We start from the raw sequence: 18,719 nt of genomic DNA on the forward strand, positions 1-18,719 counted from the left end.
AATGGGAAAGTTGTTTACCTCATTTTATTTTATTGTAGTAAAATACACATAACATAAATTTACTATTTTAACCACTTTAAGTGTACAGTTCTATGGCTTTAAGTACATTTATCATTGTGCAACTATCACTATCATCCATCTCCATAACTTTTTCACCTCACCAACTGAGACTTCATGCCCATTAAACACTAAATCTCCATTCCTCTTTTCCCCCAGCTCCTGACAACCATGTTTCTGCTTCCTGTTCCTGTGAACTGGACTACTCTAGATACATCATATAAGTGAAATCATACAATATTTGTCTTTTTTTTGTAACGGGTTTACTTCACATAGCATAATTCTTGTTTTTAAAGATTTTATTTATTTAATTTTAGAGAAGAGAAGAGAGGGAGACAAACATCAATGTGTGGTTGCCTCTCATGTGCCCCCTTACTGGGGACCTGGCCTGCAACCCAGGCATGTGCCCTAGACTGGGAATCAAACCGGCAGCCTTTTGGTTTGCAGGCCCACGCTCAATCCACTGAGCTATGACAGCCAGGGTTCACATAGCATAATTCTTCAAGGTTCATCCATGCTCTACCACATGTCAAAATTCCTTTCTTTTTAAAGGTTGAACAATATTCCATTGTATGGATATACCACATTTTTGTTTTTCCATTCATCTGTTGATTGATACTTGGGTTAGGTTACTTGGATTATGTCTACCTTTTGTTTATTATGAGTAATGTTTCCATCCACATGTGTATACAAATATCTGTTTAAGTCTCTGCTCTCACTGATTTTGGATGTATATCCAGAAGTAGATACGCTGAGTCATATAGCAATTCTATGTTCAAATTTTGAAGAGTTATCGTATCCTTTTCCACAGTGGTTGCACCATTTACATTCCCACCAGCAAGGCACATGGTTTCCAGTTTGTCCACATTCTCACCAACACTTATTATTTTCTGTTTGTTTGCTTGTTTTTTATGATAGCCATCCTAATGTGTGTGAAGTGGTATCTGCTCTTGGCTTTCATTTACATTTTCTTAGTGACTAGTGATGTTGAACATCTTTTCTTATGCTTATTGGCCATTTGTATGTCTTCATTTGGAGAAATGTCTATTTAGGCCCTTTGCTAATTTTAAAAAATATTTATTTATTTTTAGAGAGAGGAAAAGGGAGGGAGAAAGAGAGGGAGAGAAACATTGATGCACGAGAGATACACTGATCAGTTACCTCTCATACAACCTGGCCTGCAACAAAGGCATGTGCCCTGACCAACAACAAATTGGCAACATTTCGGTTGCAGGCCAGCACTCAATCTGCTGAACCACACCATCTAGGCATTATTATTTTTTAATTGGTTGGTTTTTGTTGTTGTTGAGTTGTACAAGTTCCTTATATGTTCTGTATATTGATTCCTTATCAGATGTATAATTCATTAATATTTTATCTCTTTCTGTGGGTTCTCCTTTTATTCTGCGATAGTATCCTTTGATGCATAAAAAATTAATTTTAATGAAGTTCAACTTTGTTTTTTATTTTCTTGCCTATGCTTTTGATGTCATATCCAGGACATGGTTGCCAAATTCAATGTCATGAAACTTTCCCTTATGTTTTCTTCTAAGAGTTTTATTGTTTTAGCTTATATTTAGGTCTTTAAACAATTTTGAGTTAATTTTTGTATATGGTATAATGTAAAGTCCAGCTTCATTTTTTTTATTTTAATCCTCACCCAAGGATATATTTATTGATGTTAGAGAGAGAGAAAGGGGGAGGAGAGAAGCAGAGAGACAGAGAGAGAGAGAAACATCAATGTGATAGAGAAACATCAGTCTGTTGCCTCCCACACACATCCCACCTGGAGATCGAACCTACAACCTAGATTATGTGCCCTGACCAGGGATTAAACCTGCAAACTTTTGGGGTATGGGATGATGCTCTAACCAACTGAGCCACCCAGCCAGGGCCAACTTCATTTTTTTCATGTAGATACCTGGTTTTCCCAACACCATTTGTTGAAAAGACTATTAAATGGCCTTGGCACAGTTTTGTCAAAATCATTTAACCATATATGCAAGGGTTTTTTTCTGTATACTATGTTCTAATCCGTTGGTCTATATGTTTATCTTTTTTAAAAGTTATTTTATTATTTATGTATGTTTGTTTTTATGTTAGTACCATGCTGTTTTGATTACTTTAGCTTTGTGATAACTATTTTTTAAAAGATTTTTTTTATTTATTTTTAGAGAGGGAAAGGAGGGAGAGAGAGAGAGAGAAACATCAATGTGGGGTTGCTGGGGGCTGTGGCCTGCAACCCAGGCATGTGCCCTGCCTGGGAATCGAACCTGCGATGCTTTGGTTCACAGCCCACGCTCAATCCACTGAGCTACGACAGCCAGGGCTGTGATAACTATTATAATGAGGAAGTAAGTCCTTCAGCTTTGCTCTTTTTTTTCCTTAGAGGGAGGGAGAGAGGTAAACATCCGTGTGAGGGAGAACCACCAATTGGTTGTCTCCTAGGGCAACCAGGGATTGTACACCTCTGAACTGGGGATGGAACCAGCAATGTAGGCATATGTGCTGACCAAGTATCAAACACTTAAGCGTTTGACTCTGGGACAGTAATCCAACCAAGTGAGCCACACTGGCCAGGGTGTCTTTGCTCTTCTTTTTCAGTAGTTTTGGCTATTCAGGCTCCCTTGAGATTCTATATGAATTTTAGAATAGGTTACTCTAGTTCGACAAACAACCTCATAGGTATTTTTATAGGGATTGCACTGAATCTGTACATTGCTTTGGGCAGTACTGACATCTAACTATATTAAGTCTTCCAAACCATTAACGTGAAATGTGTTTCCATGTTTCAGACTATTTTTGTAGCTTTCATTTACAAATATTTCACCTCTTGATTAAATTAATTTCTGGGCATTTATTGTATTCTTTTTGATGCTATTATAAATAGAATTATTTTTGTAGTTTTCAGATTGTTCATAGAGTGTACAAATGCAACGGATGACTGGTTTTTGCATGTTGACACTGTACCTGCTTCTTTGCGGAATTCTTTTATTAGTTCTAACACTTTTAGGACTTTCTATGAATAAAATCTTATCATCTCTAAATGGAGAAATGTTACTACTTTCTAATTTGGATGAGTTTTTTTCTTGCCTAATTGCTCTGTCTAGAATTTCCATTACTACATTGTAGATAAGTGGTAAAAGTGGGCATTCCTGCCTTTTTCCTGATCTTAAAGAAAAAGCTTTCAGTCTTTCACTACTGAGGATGAGGTTTGCTGTGGGTTTTATGTGGCCTCAGTTATGTTGACAGTGTCCTATTCCTAGTTTGTTCATTGTTTTTATCATGAAAATGTGTTACATTTCACTGATTTTTTTGCTTCAATTGAGATGATAGGTGTTTTTCCCCTTAATTCTATTAATATGGTGTATTACATAGACTGATTTTCATGTTGAACCATCCTTGCATTTTAGAAATAAATTCCATTTGGTTGTATGAATAATCCTTTCCATATGTTGCCAAATTTGGTTTGCTAGTATTTTGTTGAGAATTTTTGCTTCAATATTCATAAGGGATACTACAGTTTTATTTTCTTGTTGTTTACTTGTCTGGCTTCGATATAAAGGTAATATTGACCTTTTAGAATGACTTAGGAAGTATTCTCTACTCTTCAATTTTTGGAAGAGTTGGGGCAGGATTGATGTTAATTCTGTAAATGTTTAGTAGAATTCATCAGTGAATACATCTGGTCCTGGGCCTTTCTTTGTGGGGAAGCTTTTAATATTGATTAAATCTCTTTACTAGTTAGGTTTCCTCAGATTTTCTATTTCTTAATTATTTGGTGTTTGTAGGTTATGTGTCTTTAGGAACTTGTCCATTTCATCATGGTTCTCCAGTTTGTTGGCATATAATTTTTCATAGTAATCATTTATGATCTTTTTTATTTTTGTATAATAAATGGCCCCATTTTTGTTTCTGACTTTACTTGAGTCTTCTCTTTATTTCTAAGTCAATCTAGCTAAAGTTTTGTCAATTTTATTGATCTTTTCAAAGAACCAACTCTTGGTTTTGTTGATTTTCTCTTACTGGGTTTTGGAGGGTTAAATAATACTTAACATTGCTAAACAAGAAATGCAAATGGTCAAAGTTATATTTTACAGTGTTCAGCTTCCTGAAATAATTCAAATAAATTAACAGTAAAATAGAATTATTTTAGCAAATTTGCATTGCTATAAACAGAACTCAGCTGGAATTCATCCCCTTGTATGTGGGTTTAGTGACTACGAGGAGCTACTTAGGGAAGTTGGTAATATTTTATTTACTGATCTGGGAGCTGTTTTTATGTTTTAAAAATTCAACAAACAATGGGGAGTTCTCATTTACTTGGTGCAGAGTTATAGTTTTACAAGATGAAAAGAATTCCTGAATTGGATGCTTGTGATGGTTGTAGAACAATGTAAATGTACTTGGTAGCAATGAATTGTACACTTAAAAATGGTAAAATAGTCATTTTACATTATATGTATTTTACAAGTTTTTTAAAAACATTGAGCAATATACTTATAATTTGTACACTTTTCTGAATGTAACTTATATTTTAATGATTAAAAGATATAGTGCCTAAGTTGGGAGCTTGTAGTAAGCTGACACTGCTGGTGCACGTGTAACTGAAACCTTTCTGGAAGGCAACCTGGCAGCGTGTATCAAAAACCATAACCTTTGACTCAGCATTTATTCTAAGGAAATATTTAAGAGGTCTGCAAAGCTGTGTGTTAAAGGACATTTACTGTAATGTTATTATAATGGTGTTAACAGCAAGAGGTTGAAAAACACCTTAATGTCCTACGAAAGGGGACCCAGGCTTTTCAGCTTTCTGCTTGGAGGAGGCCTAGGTGCAACTTTTTCGGTTACCTTGAATCAGGTTCATCTGATACCAGCCACCTCCACCATGTCACCAAAGTTCAACTCCAAGAAGATCCAAATCCCATACCTGAGGTGTGCCAGTGAGGAAGTCAGGGCCACATCTGCCCTGGTCCCCTATATCAGCATTGCCAAAAGCAACCAGTGATTGGAAGGCTCTGAGGATTACAGTGAAACTGACCATTCAGTTCAGTCAGGCCCAGGTTGAGGTAGTACCTTCTGCCTCATCATCACAGCCCTCAGAGTACCGCCAAAAGACACAAAGAAGCAAGAAAACCTTAAGCACATGGGAAATATCACTTTTGATGAGATTGTTAACGTTGCTCGACAGATGAAGCACCAATCTTTAGCTAGAGAACTTTCTGCAAACATTGAAGAGATCCTGGGGACTGCCCAGTCTGTGGGCCATAATGTTGATGGCCACCATCCTTGTGACATTACTGATGAAATCAACAGTAGTGCAGTGGAATGTCCAGCTAGTTAAGAACTACAAAGGAAAATATTTCAATTAAAGATCATTTGGCAACCAAAAAAAAAAAAAGAAAGAAAAAAAAGAAAGAAAGGAGGGGGACCCAGAAAAATATGTGCTCTAGCCCCACAATGAAATATATGAAGCCATCAGAAATGTTGTAGGTTAATGTTTATCAGCATGGTAATATGTTCATGCTATATTAAGTGAAAAAGTTAGACATGAATATGAAAGATAAAAAAGCAACAAAAATTTGTCAATGATCATCAACTTGAGGGATGTACTGGCTTTTAATTTTCTTCCTTTTTTGCATGTCAGTGTTTTAAATTTTCTTTAAGGAATACATTATTGTCTGCAAGTTATTGGCAACTAGAAAAAATAAAATGTTTGGCACATAAAAATGCTTAAAAACGATAGTGCCTGCTTCTTCCTTTGGAAAAGTAATCACTGGCTGTTCATCACCCATATTAGAGTTCTCCAGAGAAAAAGAAGCGAGAGAGAGAGAATATATATATATATATATATATATATATATATATATACCATTTATATATCTATATATACATATATGTATATATGCATATATGTACATGTACATGTACATGTACATATATGTGTACATGCATATATATGTACATATGTATATGTACATATATATGTGTGGAGAGAGAGAGAGAGAGAGAGAGAGAGAGAGAGAATACATATATATATACATAGTGAGAAATACAATTTAAGGATTATGGAGGTTGGCAAGTCCAAAATCTGCAGGTGGGTCAGCAGGCTGGAGACCCAAGGAAGAGCCAATGTTGTAGTTCAAGGCTGCCAGCTGGCAAAATTTCTTCTTCCTTGGGGCAGGGTGAGGGAATGGTTCACCTTCGTTCAACTGGTTGAACGAAGCCCACCCAAATTATGGAGGACAATCTTCTTACTCATAGTCCACTGATTTAAATGTTAATCTCATCCAAAAAAATACTCTCAAAGAAATATCTAGAGTAATGTTTGACCAAATATCTGGGCATCATGGCCCAGTCAAATTGACATACCATTAACCATCACATTACGGTTTTGTAAGTCTTGGCTGTGGGCACTTGGTGAGAGGCTGAGGGAAAACAAAAGACAGCTCTCTGGGTCAGTTGAGTATTTGCAGGTGACCTGGACTTCTTGTGTGGAAGCCAGCATGCCTAAAAGTTCTATTTGCTTTAGTCACAGTTTTCACAAACTGCATAATATCTGGTTGTTTGCCTCACTCTAGGAAGTGCCTATTCTAGGTTTGATCTCACAGGCAAATGCACAAGATTAAAGCAATCGAAACTTATGAAAACTGACATTCACTGCCTAGGGGGAAAATAAATGTTCTTTCCATGTGATTTCCTCTTTCTCAGCCCAAGAGTTGGACCCTGCTGTGTCTCCTGCTATTCAGGTGAGGCTACAAAGAGTGAACGATGTTGACCTATCAGGTCTGTGCCTTTCTGTGTTTTCAATGTTTTTTTTTCCCCTTCAAAGTTTGCCTGTATGCCCTCCCTTATTGCTGTTGTTATCCTTCACTTCATAGTTGTTAGGTGATATTTATTTGCAGTTTATGGAGACGTTGCAACCTGGGGTCTTTGCAGGTGCTTCTTGTTGACATACATGGAAAATTTAAAACTATTTGACATAATAGACAGCACTCAAATATCTGGAAGTTTTGTGGTCTATCCATACAATGGAACATTATTCTTATATAAAAAGAATGAATACTGTATCAGTGATAACTGATATACGAAAGTCTTTCCAGAAAAACCATTGTTAATATGATGAGAATGGTTTGCGCAACATTGAGTTAACCTGGCAGCCAAGGAAAGTAGACTAGAATGTGCATGTGTGAACAATGATAACTTCCTGTACTGGTCAGTGGGGGCGGTAGATGCCATTGAATGAGCATGTGCACTGTGTGGCCATCTCATTCAAAATGATTGAGCAAGTAGAGCAATGAATCTGCATCAAATTTTGTATTAAGCTTGAACATCCCTCCATGGAACTATTTGGCTGATTCAGAAGGTTGCAGCTATGGGCAACTGGTGATCCGCAGCTTCATCATGACAATATGCCCACTCATGCATCACATCTCATGCAGAGTTTTTTTGCAAAACATCAAATCACCCAGGTGACTCAGTGTCCCTACAGCCCAGATTTGGCTCCCTGTGACTTCTGGCTTTTCCCAAAACTAAAATCTCCTTCAAAAGGGAAGAGATTTCAGACCGTTGATGAGATTCAGGAAAATACAATAGGGCAGCTGATGGTGATTATAACTGGGTGAGGTTCTAAGATGTCTACTTTGAAGGGGTCTGAGGTGTCACTGTCCCATGTACAATGTTTCTTGTATCTTCTTCAATAAATGTATCTAGTTTTCATATTACTTGACTAGATGCTTCCTGGACAGACCTCATATGTTATAAAATGGATGAGTCTTGAAAAGTGTATGCTAATTCCACTTCTGTGACTATATCCTAAGAATACTAAAACACCAATCCAAAAGAACCTATGCATCCCAATGTTCATAGCAGCACAATTTACAATAGCTAGATGCTAGAAGCAACCTAGATGCCCATCAGTAAATGAATGGATCAAAAAACTATGGTACATTTACACAATGGAATTCTATGCAGCAGAAAGAAAGAAGGAGCTCCTACCCTTTGCAACAGCGTGGATGGAGCTGGAAAGCATTATGCTAAGTGAAACAAGCCAGGCAGTGAAAGACAAATACCATATGATCTCACCTTTAACAGGAACCTAAACAACAAAACAAAGAAACAAGCAAAATATAACCAAAGACACTGAAATAGAGGACAAGGCTGACAGTGACCACAGGGGAGAGAAGAGGGAATTTCAGGGGACAATGGGAAGGGTTTACGGGAACAAATTTAAAGGACACATGGACAAAAACTAGGGGGAGGGTGGTAATGGGAGGGAAGTGGGGAGAGTTGGGAGGGTGGGCTGGATTGGGAGTAAAAGGGAGAAAACTGTACTTGAACAATGATTAAAATAAAATTTAAAAAAAGAAGAAAAAAGAAAAGTGTATGCTAAATGAGCCCTGGCTGGTGTGGCTCAGTGGATTGAGCACCGACCTGACAACCAAAGAGTCGCTGGTTGGATTCCCAGTTAGGGCACATGCCTGGGTTTCGGGTCAGGTGCCCAGTAGGGGGCGCACTATAAGCAACCATACATTGATGTTTCTCTCCCTTTGTTTCTCTCTCCCTCCTCCTCTGTCTAAAATTAAAAAAATAAATAAATAAAAATAAAAAAGAGAAAGGTATATGCTAAATGAAAGAAGCCAGACACAAGGCCATATATGGTATATGATTCCATTCACATGAAATGTCCAGAATAGGAAAATCTGTTGAGACAAGAAGATTAGTGTTTGTTTGGGGCTTGTGTGAGGGAGTGGTGGGGCAGGAAAGGGAGTGATAGCTAAAGGGTATCTTTCTGAGGTAATGCAAATGTTCTAAGAGTGACTATGATGATGGCTGCTTACATCTGTGAATATAGTAAAAACCATTGAATTTTGTAGTTTGAATGTATGATATGTGAGTGATATCTTCATAAAGCTGTTTAAAATATTGAGTTCTGAGTATATATCCAAAAGAGTTGAAAACAGAGTCTCAAAGAGATATTTTTACATCCCTAGTCACAGAAGCTTTATTCACAATAGTTGAAAAGTGGAAGCAACTGAAATATGTTCTGAGACCATACTCTCTCCTGGTTTTCCTGGTACTTTGCTGATCTTCTTTCTCTTCCTGGGTTATAAATGTTAGAGTTCCTCCAAGCTCAGTTTAATTTATATTCTCTGAATAATTCTATCTAGTCTTATGGTTTATAGTAATGATTCCTACATCTTTCTCTAGCCCTGTTATCTGTCCTGAGCTTCAGATTGAAATGTCCAACTGCTCATTTGAAATTTCCACTGGGACATGTAAGAGATATCTCATGTCTAAGGCATTATTCTTACTTCCTTCTTTGCCCCACTCCCTCAAACCTTCTGCTCTGCTCTTCTCAATTGCAAATAATGGCCAACACACTAATCTAGTTGTTCAGGCTGAAAAGCTAAGTGTCATCCTTACATCATCTTTTTCACTCGTGCCCAGCATCCAATTCATTAGCAGCAATCCCATTGGCTAAACCTCCAAAACGTATCCTGAATTCAACTACTTTTCACTATTTCCACTCTAAATGCCCTAGGCCAAATCGTTTCATTTTTCACCTGAACTGCTGCAAAGCCTCTTATATCCACTCTGGCTCCATTATGGTTCGTTCTGCACATGATATCTGGAGGGTTCATATCACTCTTTTTTTTAATGTCTTCAGTGTTTTTCTCTCTTATACAGAATTAAATTAAAAGCACTTACCATGGCTCTACTTCTCTGACTTCACCGTTTGCCCCTCTCTCTCTCAGTTCTAATAATATTGGCACCTTGCTGTTACTGAACATTTCAAGCTTTTTCCTGTTTAGGGGCTTTACACTTGCTGATTACTCTTCCTGGAATGCTCTGCCTCTCCATTTATTTGCACACAGTCGCTCTTGCTCATTATTTACCTATCAAATCAAATATCACCTCCTCAGAAAATATCTTTTCTGGCTACCATATTTAAAGTTGCCCTACTCCCATCACTTTTTATCCCAGTACTTTGAGTTGCTTTCTTCTTGTTAACATTCTCTGAATTTTTCTAATATACTTATATGTCCAATTTTGTTTAAAACACATTTGAATCTAATGGATAGAATTCCTTTAAGTAGTAATCTCTTTGGGGAAGAAATGCCAAGACTCTTGCATAGCTGCTCTCTCCCTGTGTGCATGTGCCTAAGATGATGTCTGCATGTGAGAAGTGTTATGGTGTTGAGAGGAAGCTTGAGACCTTGAATATACATTTGATCTCCTCGTAGTATTCTCTTACTTCTCTGAGTGCTCAGCAACCGGTTGGTCAGCAAGTGGTGTATCTTATAGCCGGGCCTTTCTAAGCTTGCTAAGAGCCTGGAAGCCAACCACAGCTCTTCCTGAGGTTAGCTGTTACTACTTTTTGTTCCCTGCCCAGTGAAATCTATTGTACAAACCTATTTCCCCTTATACTTGCCAGTCAGTTTTCTTGGCTACCTCTCCTATTTCTCCACAGGATATGTGGGAACTTCTGGATACATGTTTGTTTATTTATTAATTTATTGAAAGTAAACATACTCTTTAATGGGGGATGGGAGGGATGGGCTATCCTGGCAGGAATGGGGTTAGGGTGTCAGAAGCACATCCCCCTGTAGGATAAATCAGCTCTGGCCTTCTGCATCTGGCTCTGCAGTTCATGAAAAGTGGCCTTACTTAGTCCACAGTGCCCAGGGCATAGCGGCCAGGAAACACCAGCAAGCAGGTGGGTAGTGGCCACAAGACCTTCTAGCATAATGAAGGCAGCTCCAGGTCCAGGGCCCCCATGGTCAGGGCCACCCAGACAGAGCCCAGGGGAGCCAGTGCCCAAAGCCTCTGTGCTAACTGCATCATGGTTGCTTCAGGGCCACTCTGTCACCCTCCTCACTCTCTCCATTCAGCCCTCTGAATACATTTTATATCACACCTGAGCTAAGGGCCACTCACCTGCAGAGCTCTTTCCAAGACCCTGTAACTAATTTTGCATCCTATGTATTTTAAAACTTCCTCCCCACCCCATCACATAAGCCTTGAGACCCACAGACTTGGATTCACCCCCCTGAGTGTGCTAAAATACACTCTGAGTTGCTAAATGCAGGCCTTTTCCTTCCTTTCAACTACACCAGGGCATCACTTTTATGATATGTGGCTGTTTGCTTGTTATTGTGGGTATAGTCTGCAAGCCATCTCTACTTGGAATTCCAAACAGAAGCAAAGCAAAAATGCTCTTTATTAAAAAAAAATATTTAGCCCTGGCTGGCGTAGCTCAGTGGATTGAGCGCGGGCTGGGAACCAAAGTGTCCCAGGTTCGATTCCCAGCCAGGGTATATTCCTGGGTTGCAGGCCATAACCCCCAGCAACCGCACATTGATGTTTCTCTCTCTCTCTCTCCCTCCCTTCTCTCCCTAAAAATAAATAAATAAAAATCTTAAAAAAATATATTGATTTTAGAAAGAGAGAGAGAGAAACATTGATTTGTTGTTCTACTTATTTATGCATTCATCGGATGACTCCTGTAGGTGCACTGACCAGGGACTGAACCTACAACCTTGGTGTGTGGGGACAAGGCTCTAACTGACCAGTCTACCTGGCCAGGGATGCTTTTTATTCTGAAGAGTTGGAGTAGGAAGATAGGGACATGAGTCTCCAATCGCTGCTTTTTTTTTTTATCTCTTCCTTCTTCTTACATCTACTCTTAGAGTCAGGACAGATAGAAAGAGCATCTCTTCTGGAGTACAGACTCTATGAGATTCTCACTGTGTGCGGAACTTCATAGGTTAAACGGCATTAAGAAAGTTGAGCAAATTCTTTTCCTCTCTACGAATCCTGTGCTGGTATTTATTTGTTGAATAAAGAAATAAGTCTCAAAGCTATACTTCAGGCAAAGGTCTATAATGAAACATGATTTAAAGAAGAAAATTAAAATGATCCAGTTTGATATTTGCAAAATATTATGCCATTATATCCTACTTTTTAAAGAGAAGTCAGAAAATTGGATTTGTGTGTGAAACATCCCATTCTATTTTATTTTTTAAAAGATTTTATTTATCTTTACAGGCAGGGGAAGGGAGGGAGAAAGGGAAAGAAACATCACTGTGTTTGCCTCTCAAGCGCCCTCTATTGGGAACATAACCTGCAACCTAGGCATGCACCCTGACAGGTAATGACCCTTTGGTTCACAGGCTGGCACTCATTTCATTGAGTCACATCACCCAGAGCTGAAATATCTCATTTTAAATGTTGACATATAATTAAAAAAATTTTGCCCATAAAATAATGCCCTGGCTGGCGTAGCTCAGTGGATTGAGCATGGGCTGCGAACCAAAGTGTCGCAGGTTCGATTCCCAGTCAGGATACATGCCTGGGTTGCAGGCCAAGGCCCCCAGCAAACGCACATTGATGCTTCTCTCTCTCTCTCTTTCTCCCTCCCTTCTCTCTCTAAAAATAAATAAATAATCTTAAAAAAAAGATAAAATAATTTGCTCTTAATGGTGCTAGCAACCAAAAGTGGTCTAAGAGATTTAGTGATAACAATTGATCCTCTCAACAACCCACTTTACAGATGAGGGAACTGATGTACAGAGCAAGTAATTTCACCAAGATCACGTAGTTATGCTTAGTGCAAAGTAAATACGTCTGTGGGACAGATTTGTTTGCAAGACCACTGATTTGCTACCTCCAGTTTATGATATATTTGAATAAGCCATGAAGAAAAAGGCTTTGCATTCTGGGTTGGCTTCTCTGCTAAATGACCTTGAACTAGTCAATGTATATAAAACCTTTTGTAAAGTTAGGATGATTAACCTTGCAGTGTTCACTAATGTTGGTTTTCTCTTTTCTCTTTCCCTATATGGATGATTGTACTGAACATTAGTGGTGTGCTTGTATATTATCTGGAATGCACAAATCCTGACTATTGTTCAAGTGTCAATACATTCTCAGTACTTCTAGAAACAGTCTGATATAGGAGACAGCCTAGGACTGAGGGCCAAGATGCCCATTTCAGCCCTGATACTGTTACTAGTCCTTTGGGTGATCTCAAGCAAGTCACATCCTTCTGGGCCTCTGTGTCTCCTTCTTTAAAATGTGGAGTTGGATGAAACCGGGCTTTAAACTGTGTTCTGAAAAAATGCAATATTTCTCTAATGGTGGGAGAGGGCATGAAAGAGAAGAGAGAGGGCAAGGGGGAGGAGGTCTGGTGAGTAGGTTTATGGGTTCCCTATTTTCATGTTCAACTCAAAACTTCATTTTAAGTCATCAGGTTTTATTAGAAGGGAATATTCCATGACCAATAAAACAGATGGAAACTACTAGACTTTTCATGTACCCACATTCCCTGGAACTATCTTTTCTTGGCTCCTCTTTTTATTTCCTCTTGTCCTGCACATGGAACTAAAGGGTCTGACAGGTTTGTAAAATTCTGGTTGAAATATACATTTTTTTCTTTTGGTTCTTCTCTCTGCTTTCCTACCCAGAAATGAAATTAAAGATGAACAGGCCTAAGCAAGAACCAGCATGGAAACTCCAGCAATTTCACAGATAATTTCAACAAAATATGATGGATTAATAAAGTTCTTGGTTTCAAAACAACTACCAAGTGACACATAAAAATTAAAGTGACATACAGAAGTTTACATCGCATTATCCTGTGACTTTGGAAGTTGCTTTTTTTGTTTTTAATCATGGGAAATAATCTTCAGAGGCAACTTCTTTGGGCTTTTTACTTACATGATATCCCTAAGCTACCATCATGAATTCCATTAGGGAGATTTTCTCCACCTGAAGCTGGGGGACTGAAATGGATAGTGAGGGATCAATCAAGCCCCCATTCTCTTCAGTTATCCTCAGCTTTGGTTTCAGGGTAAGAGAGACCCAAATCTATCATTCAGTTTTCTGCTTAGAGACTAAGGTGCTTATCCCTTAAGTCAAATTCTCAAAGCTGCTTCCACCATGGTGAGTGAAGGCACACAATATCTGCAAATCATCACACATCTTCAGAGAAGAACTACAATTTTCTTAAAGTATCATGGAACTTTAATCTTCTAGAGGAAAAATTTATCTCTTGCTTTCAAGACAGCTTGTTGCATCGAAAGGCCTGGATGAATGTGACTGAAATCTTGAGCCTAATTTCACACCAGCTTCTAGGTGCCTTGGGACAAATACAATAGTTCCCTTGACCAGGCTGCAATTTTACCATTGGCAGCATTGGAGTAGATGGTTCTCAAAATCCTCTTGATTTAGATAGTTTAAGGACAAACTACTATCGAGGAAATTATCTCCAGTTGTTCGTTCAGTCTTTACAAAGGATCAACAAAGGATCTGATTTTGAGGTTAGGCAATCAGAGTTTACCCTTAATGGTCTATGCCCTGTGCTTCAGACCAGGCTGTGTAAAGGAAGAAAAGCTGTGTCTCCTTCAAATGACTGTTCCCTCATTGGTTGGGATTCTTCACCATCAGAGGTCCACTGAGAACTTCAGTTCATCATCCTTTTCTCTTTACAATGGTATCTCTCCAGTCAGGTGTAAGATGGTGATCTAGACCTCTCAACAACATTTCACCCAATTCTCCAGATAGCCCTTTCACTATTTCTTTCAGTCCTCATTCGTCACTGCATCATGGTCCCTTTAAGACAGCAGCCATAGTTGGGTGGTGGGAGTAGCTGCTGGAAGCAGAGAGACTTGCAGGATTTGGCCTATACTGGGCCACTTACCGCGCAGGCTCAGGACCGGGGGCTTGGTGGGAAAGGAAGGAGGGGCTTAAGGTGCGCCTGCGCACTAGGGGCGCGCGCAAGGGGCTGGTTTAGTGATCCCTTTAAGAAACCGCAGGCGGAGGAATTTCTCTGAGAGAAAATAATCCTACTCACGGGGCCCCTTAGAGGCCATTAACCCCCCGAGTCCCAGCCCCCCTTTCCTGGGCAGGTTCTACCGCCCACGCGCGCACCCGTGGGATCTCAAGATCTCCGACCCAGCGTGCGGCATCCGCCCCCTCCCCACTTTCAGCATCGGTCTCCACTAGGTCCCGGGAAGCTGCCGGGAGGTGGCCTTGCCTGCAGTGTGGGCGGGGGCCGGGGGCCCAGGAGCTTTCACCGCCACCGCGCCAGGAGCCGCAGCGGTTCCAAGCGGGGCCCAACATGGCGGAGAGAGAGGTGGAGTCCGGCCCCCGAAAGAGGGTAGGTGAGGTGAGGCAGAACTCGGGCAGCGGGGGGCGGGGCGGGAGCTGCGTCTCGGGGCCAGGGCCGGGAATGGCCAAGTGCAGGCTTGTGGAGGGGTCATCGAGTCCCGGTTGGGGAAAGGTTGCGGTCAGTACTGAGGCAACCTTGGGTCCGAAACGTTCTGGAGAGTGGTTCTTGGGCAGGTGGGACAAAGATTTGCTGCTGGTTGGGAGGGGGAGGGGCGGGGGGCTGTTGTTTGCTTTTAAAAATTTGCCCAGCATTGGGGGGTCGGTTATTTGGGCCATGGGAAGGCAGGTGTCAGATTTTCAAGTACATCTTTAGTAAATCATAATCTGGAAGTTTAACTGGGAAGAGGTCTGGTGGGGGGTTGTGGTGGCGGGAATAAGTCGGGGGGGGGTCTCATGAGGGATAACCAGAGGGTTCTTAAGTAACACCATTGCGAATTCATTTTCCTGCCTCCTTTACCACCTCCCCCTATAACCGTTACAGACCAAGGTGGAGGTGGTGCTCTTAGCTGTGAAGAAGTAGGGTCATTGGCATGTCCTGATTTAGGAAAAAGATTTTGGCAACTATAAACGTCATGTTCTAGTCTAGCCTTTTTACCAACAATTAAGAACGTGGAAGAGTATGACAAGTTTTGTCATCACAAGGATGTACCCAACCAACCAGCAGAGGTGAAGCCAATTCTATAGATGTTGAATGCTTTTCAAAGTTTGGAAACTTTTTAAATTTAATTCTGAATGATTTTTTTGATGGGGAACAATACAGTACCATCAACTGAGCAATGTTTTTCAGACTTTTACTTCCTCTCCCCCCCATAGCACGTTAAACAGTGAGTTTCCTATTAGGAATATTCCTTTTAGGAATGGTTTCAAAATAATCAAATTAGTTTTAAGCGATCTGCGGAAAAAATCACTACTTTATTGAGAATGTCTTTTCAATTTAGCACAAAATTAGCAATCTCATATATGATACTTAAGCTAACATTTTGAGTGAGTACTTACTATGTGCCTAGCACTCTGCTTTCTAGGAAGAATTTAACATTAACTCTATGTAAAACCCATTTTTCAGACGAGGAAATGTAGGCTTAGCGGGATTTAGTAATCAAGATTAGATAGCTAAAGACATTTAGTTGAGATTTGAATCCAGGTTTGTCTCAACTACAGTGCTTGTGTTGGGTGGCACATAGGAGATTCTTTAATCTATGTTTCTCTCCTTAAAAGCCTGAATTGTAAATAATCAAAGAAGTGTCAAGTGGTATTTTTTAAACAATTTATTAGGAAAATATTTTCAGCTACACAGCAAAATTGAAAAATTTACAGGGAACATCTCTGTATCCACAACCTAGATTTACCATTAACATTTTACTATACTTGTTTTATCACTTTTGTCTATATAACTGTCTCTTTATCCACTTATCAGTTGTTAATACATTTCATTGTATTTTGAGCAATTAAAATTTAATGTTTATAGTCTTGGGTTTATAAAACTTTAGATACTTCTTATGCAATAATTAGTCATAGGTAGAACAGGTTAAGCTGTATGATAGTATGTCCAAATAGTTCATTTAATATAAATATTGAGTGTGAAATGCACATATTTTGAAATTTTAAATTTTTCTTCAAGGTGTGTTTTAAATGATACTCCCTCATTAGGCTTGAGTGAAGGCATATGGTCACCAATTAAAATATATAGGGAAAACTACTTTAGATGTGTAATGGTCACTCAAGATCTCTGAATTCATCTACTAATGCTGTTGTCATAAGATAGAATGTTCTAGAAAACATCTATGCACTTTGGTAAAAAATTCAACTAGATTTTAAATATATTCTTTCTTCTAGTCTGATACACTTAAAAGATACCACATTGGTAGCTGTCTAAACTTTTAACAACATGTAATATACACAGTTCTTATACAAGTAGAACAAAGATTTGCTGCTGGGTGGGGGAGGGAGGGACGGAGGCTATTGATTGCTTTTAAAAATTTATTCAGCATTGGGGGTTGGTTACTTGGGCCAGGGAAGGCAGGTGTCAGATTCTTTAGTACATCTTTAGTAAATCACAGTCTGGAAGATTAACTGGGGAGAAATCTGATGGGTTTCCCCATTATTTTACCAGTTTCATTGAGGTGGAAGGTTACATTCAGTATCTTTTGGATTCCATAACCCGTTTCATTCTTGATATTTGGTTAGAATGTTCAGTAGGGTTCCAAGTGGTACATGTGGGATATGACTGCTTTTTTCTTTGTGTGTGTGTGCTCGCACACACTATAAACTCCATGTGGATTCCATCGTGAGTGTGCATGATCAACTCCACGTGGATTTTATTTGTATATTCCAAGGAGATTTAGTGAGGACTATGCAGTATAATATCTTTTAAAATAACTAGATTGTTTGCCTTGAGGTAAGTTAAACAAACTAAATAGGCATAGATAATAACTCTGTAATTTAATCTGAAATTACATCGGTAACATAGTGTTGTATTTATGATGCTTACAACCTTTGACCTTTATAATTGCAAGTTGCAAAAAGTTTTTTGAGCAAAAATGGTATATGCTAGACATTGTGCTATGGTGTTTGTGATCTTTTGGGATAATATTTTCTGCCTCTCTTGCTAAATTGTGAATTCCTTTACAGTATAGCCCATTTCACTTGCTTTTTTTTTTTCATTTCTAACACCTACGATCTTCACATATTAGAAACTCAAAAGAGATACTGATTTGTGGTAAGAAAAGTATACTTATTATAGTAGAGGTTCTATGGCTTGGGTACCAAGTTATCTGCTTTGTGTTTTTCGGCGTTTCTGTAAATTTTTCTTACCCTCTATTTCCCAAAGTTCTCTTCTGTGGATCCAATTTAGGGATCTTCTGATTTTTCTGGGTTATGCTTAGGTGGGAGAGTATATTTTATTTTATTTTATTTTTTATTATTTTTAATCCTCACCCTAGGATATGTTTATTGATTTTAGGGATGGGGGAGAGAGAGGGAGAGAAACAGAGGAAAATCATCAATGTAAGAGAGAATCATGGATTGGTTACCTCCTGTTCCCGCCCTGACCAGTGATTGAACCCACAATACGGGTAAATGTCCTGATCAGGGATTGGACCTGCAACGTTTTGGTGTATAGAGCGATGCTCCAATCAATTGAGCAACCTGGCTAGGGCTGGGAGAGTGTATTTTTAAGACCATTGGGTTGCCCTGGTTAGGTAGCTCGGTTGATTTAGAGTTGTCGTCCTGATAACGCCAAGGTTGGGGGTGAGATCCCCAGTAAGGGGGTGTACAAAAATCAACCAAAAAGCACATAAATAAAGTGGAATAACAAGTTGATGTTCCTCCTCCCCCACTTCCTCTCTGTTTCTAAAAGATAATTTAAAAAAAAAAGATCATTGGGTTAATAACCTTAAAGTTCTTTGTAGGCCTGCCTGAAATCTTTTTTTTTTATGCTTATGGGCAATTAGAATAATAGGTATTAATTAGACAGGTTTAATATGACTGTA

At 39.1% G+C, this 18,719-nt stretch overlaps 1 protein-coding gene and 1 pseudogene across 10 annotated transcripts in view; one reads left to right on the plus strand and one right to left on the minus strand.

The window, feature by feature from the left end:
- Nucleotides 1-10,648: 10,648 nt before the first annotated feature.
- On the minus strand, nt 10,649-10,905 carry LOC123832339 (annotated as a pseudogene).
- A 3,159-nt stretch (nt 10,906-14,064) lies between these two features.
- ZMYM4 (zinc finger MYM-type containing 4) overlaps nt 14,065-18,719 on the plus strand; it is a 142,232-nt gene continuing 137,577 nt past the window's right edge. For 3 of the 10 annotated variants that reach the window (XM_045858572.1, XM_045858571.1, XM_045858566.1), the window contains exon 1: nt 14,068-15,220. Coding sequence is in view for 4 of the 10 variants with exons in the window: in XM_045858566.1 (XP_045714522.1) it covers nt 15,182-15,220 (39 nt within the window). In the remaining 6 variants the exon portion in view is untranslated. Of the gene's footprint in view, nt 15,230-15,273; nt 15,406-18,190; nt 18,303-18,719 lie in introns of those variants that run through there. The other 7 variants (XM_045858573.1, XM_045858565.1, XM_045858576.1 and 4 more) reach the window with 6 other exon arrangements.

This window comes from Phyllostomus hastatus, unplaced genomic scaffold, assembly GCF_019186645.2.
Source record: "Phyllostomus hastatus isolate PE091 unplaced genomic scaffold, TTU_PhHast_1.1 phas_scaffold_182, whole genome shotgun sequence".
Lineage (NCBI taxonomy): Eukaryota > Metazoa > Chordata > Mammalia > Chiroptera > Phyllostomidae > Phyllostomus > Phyllostomus hastatus.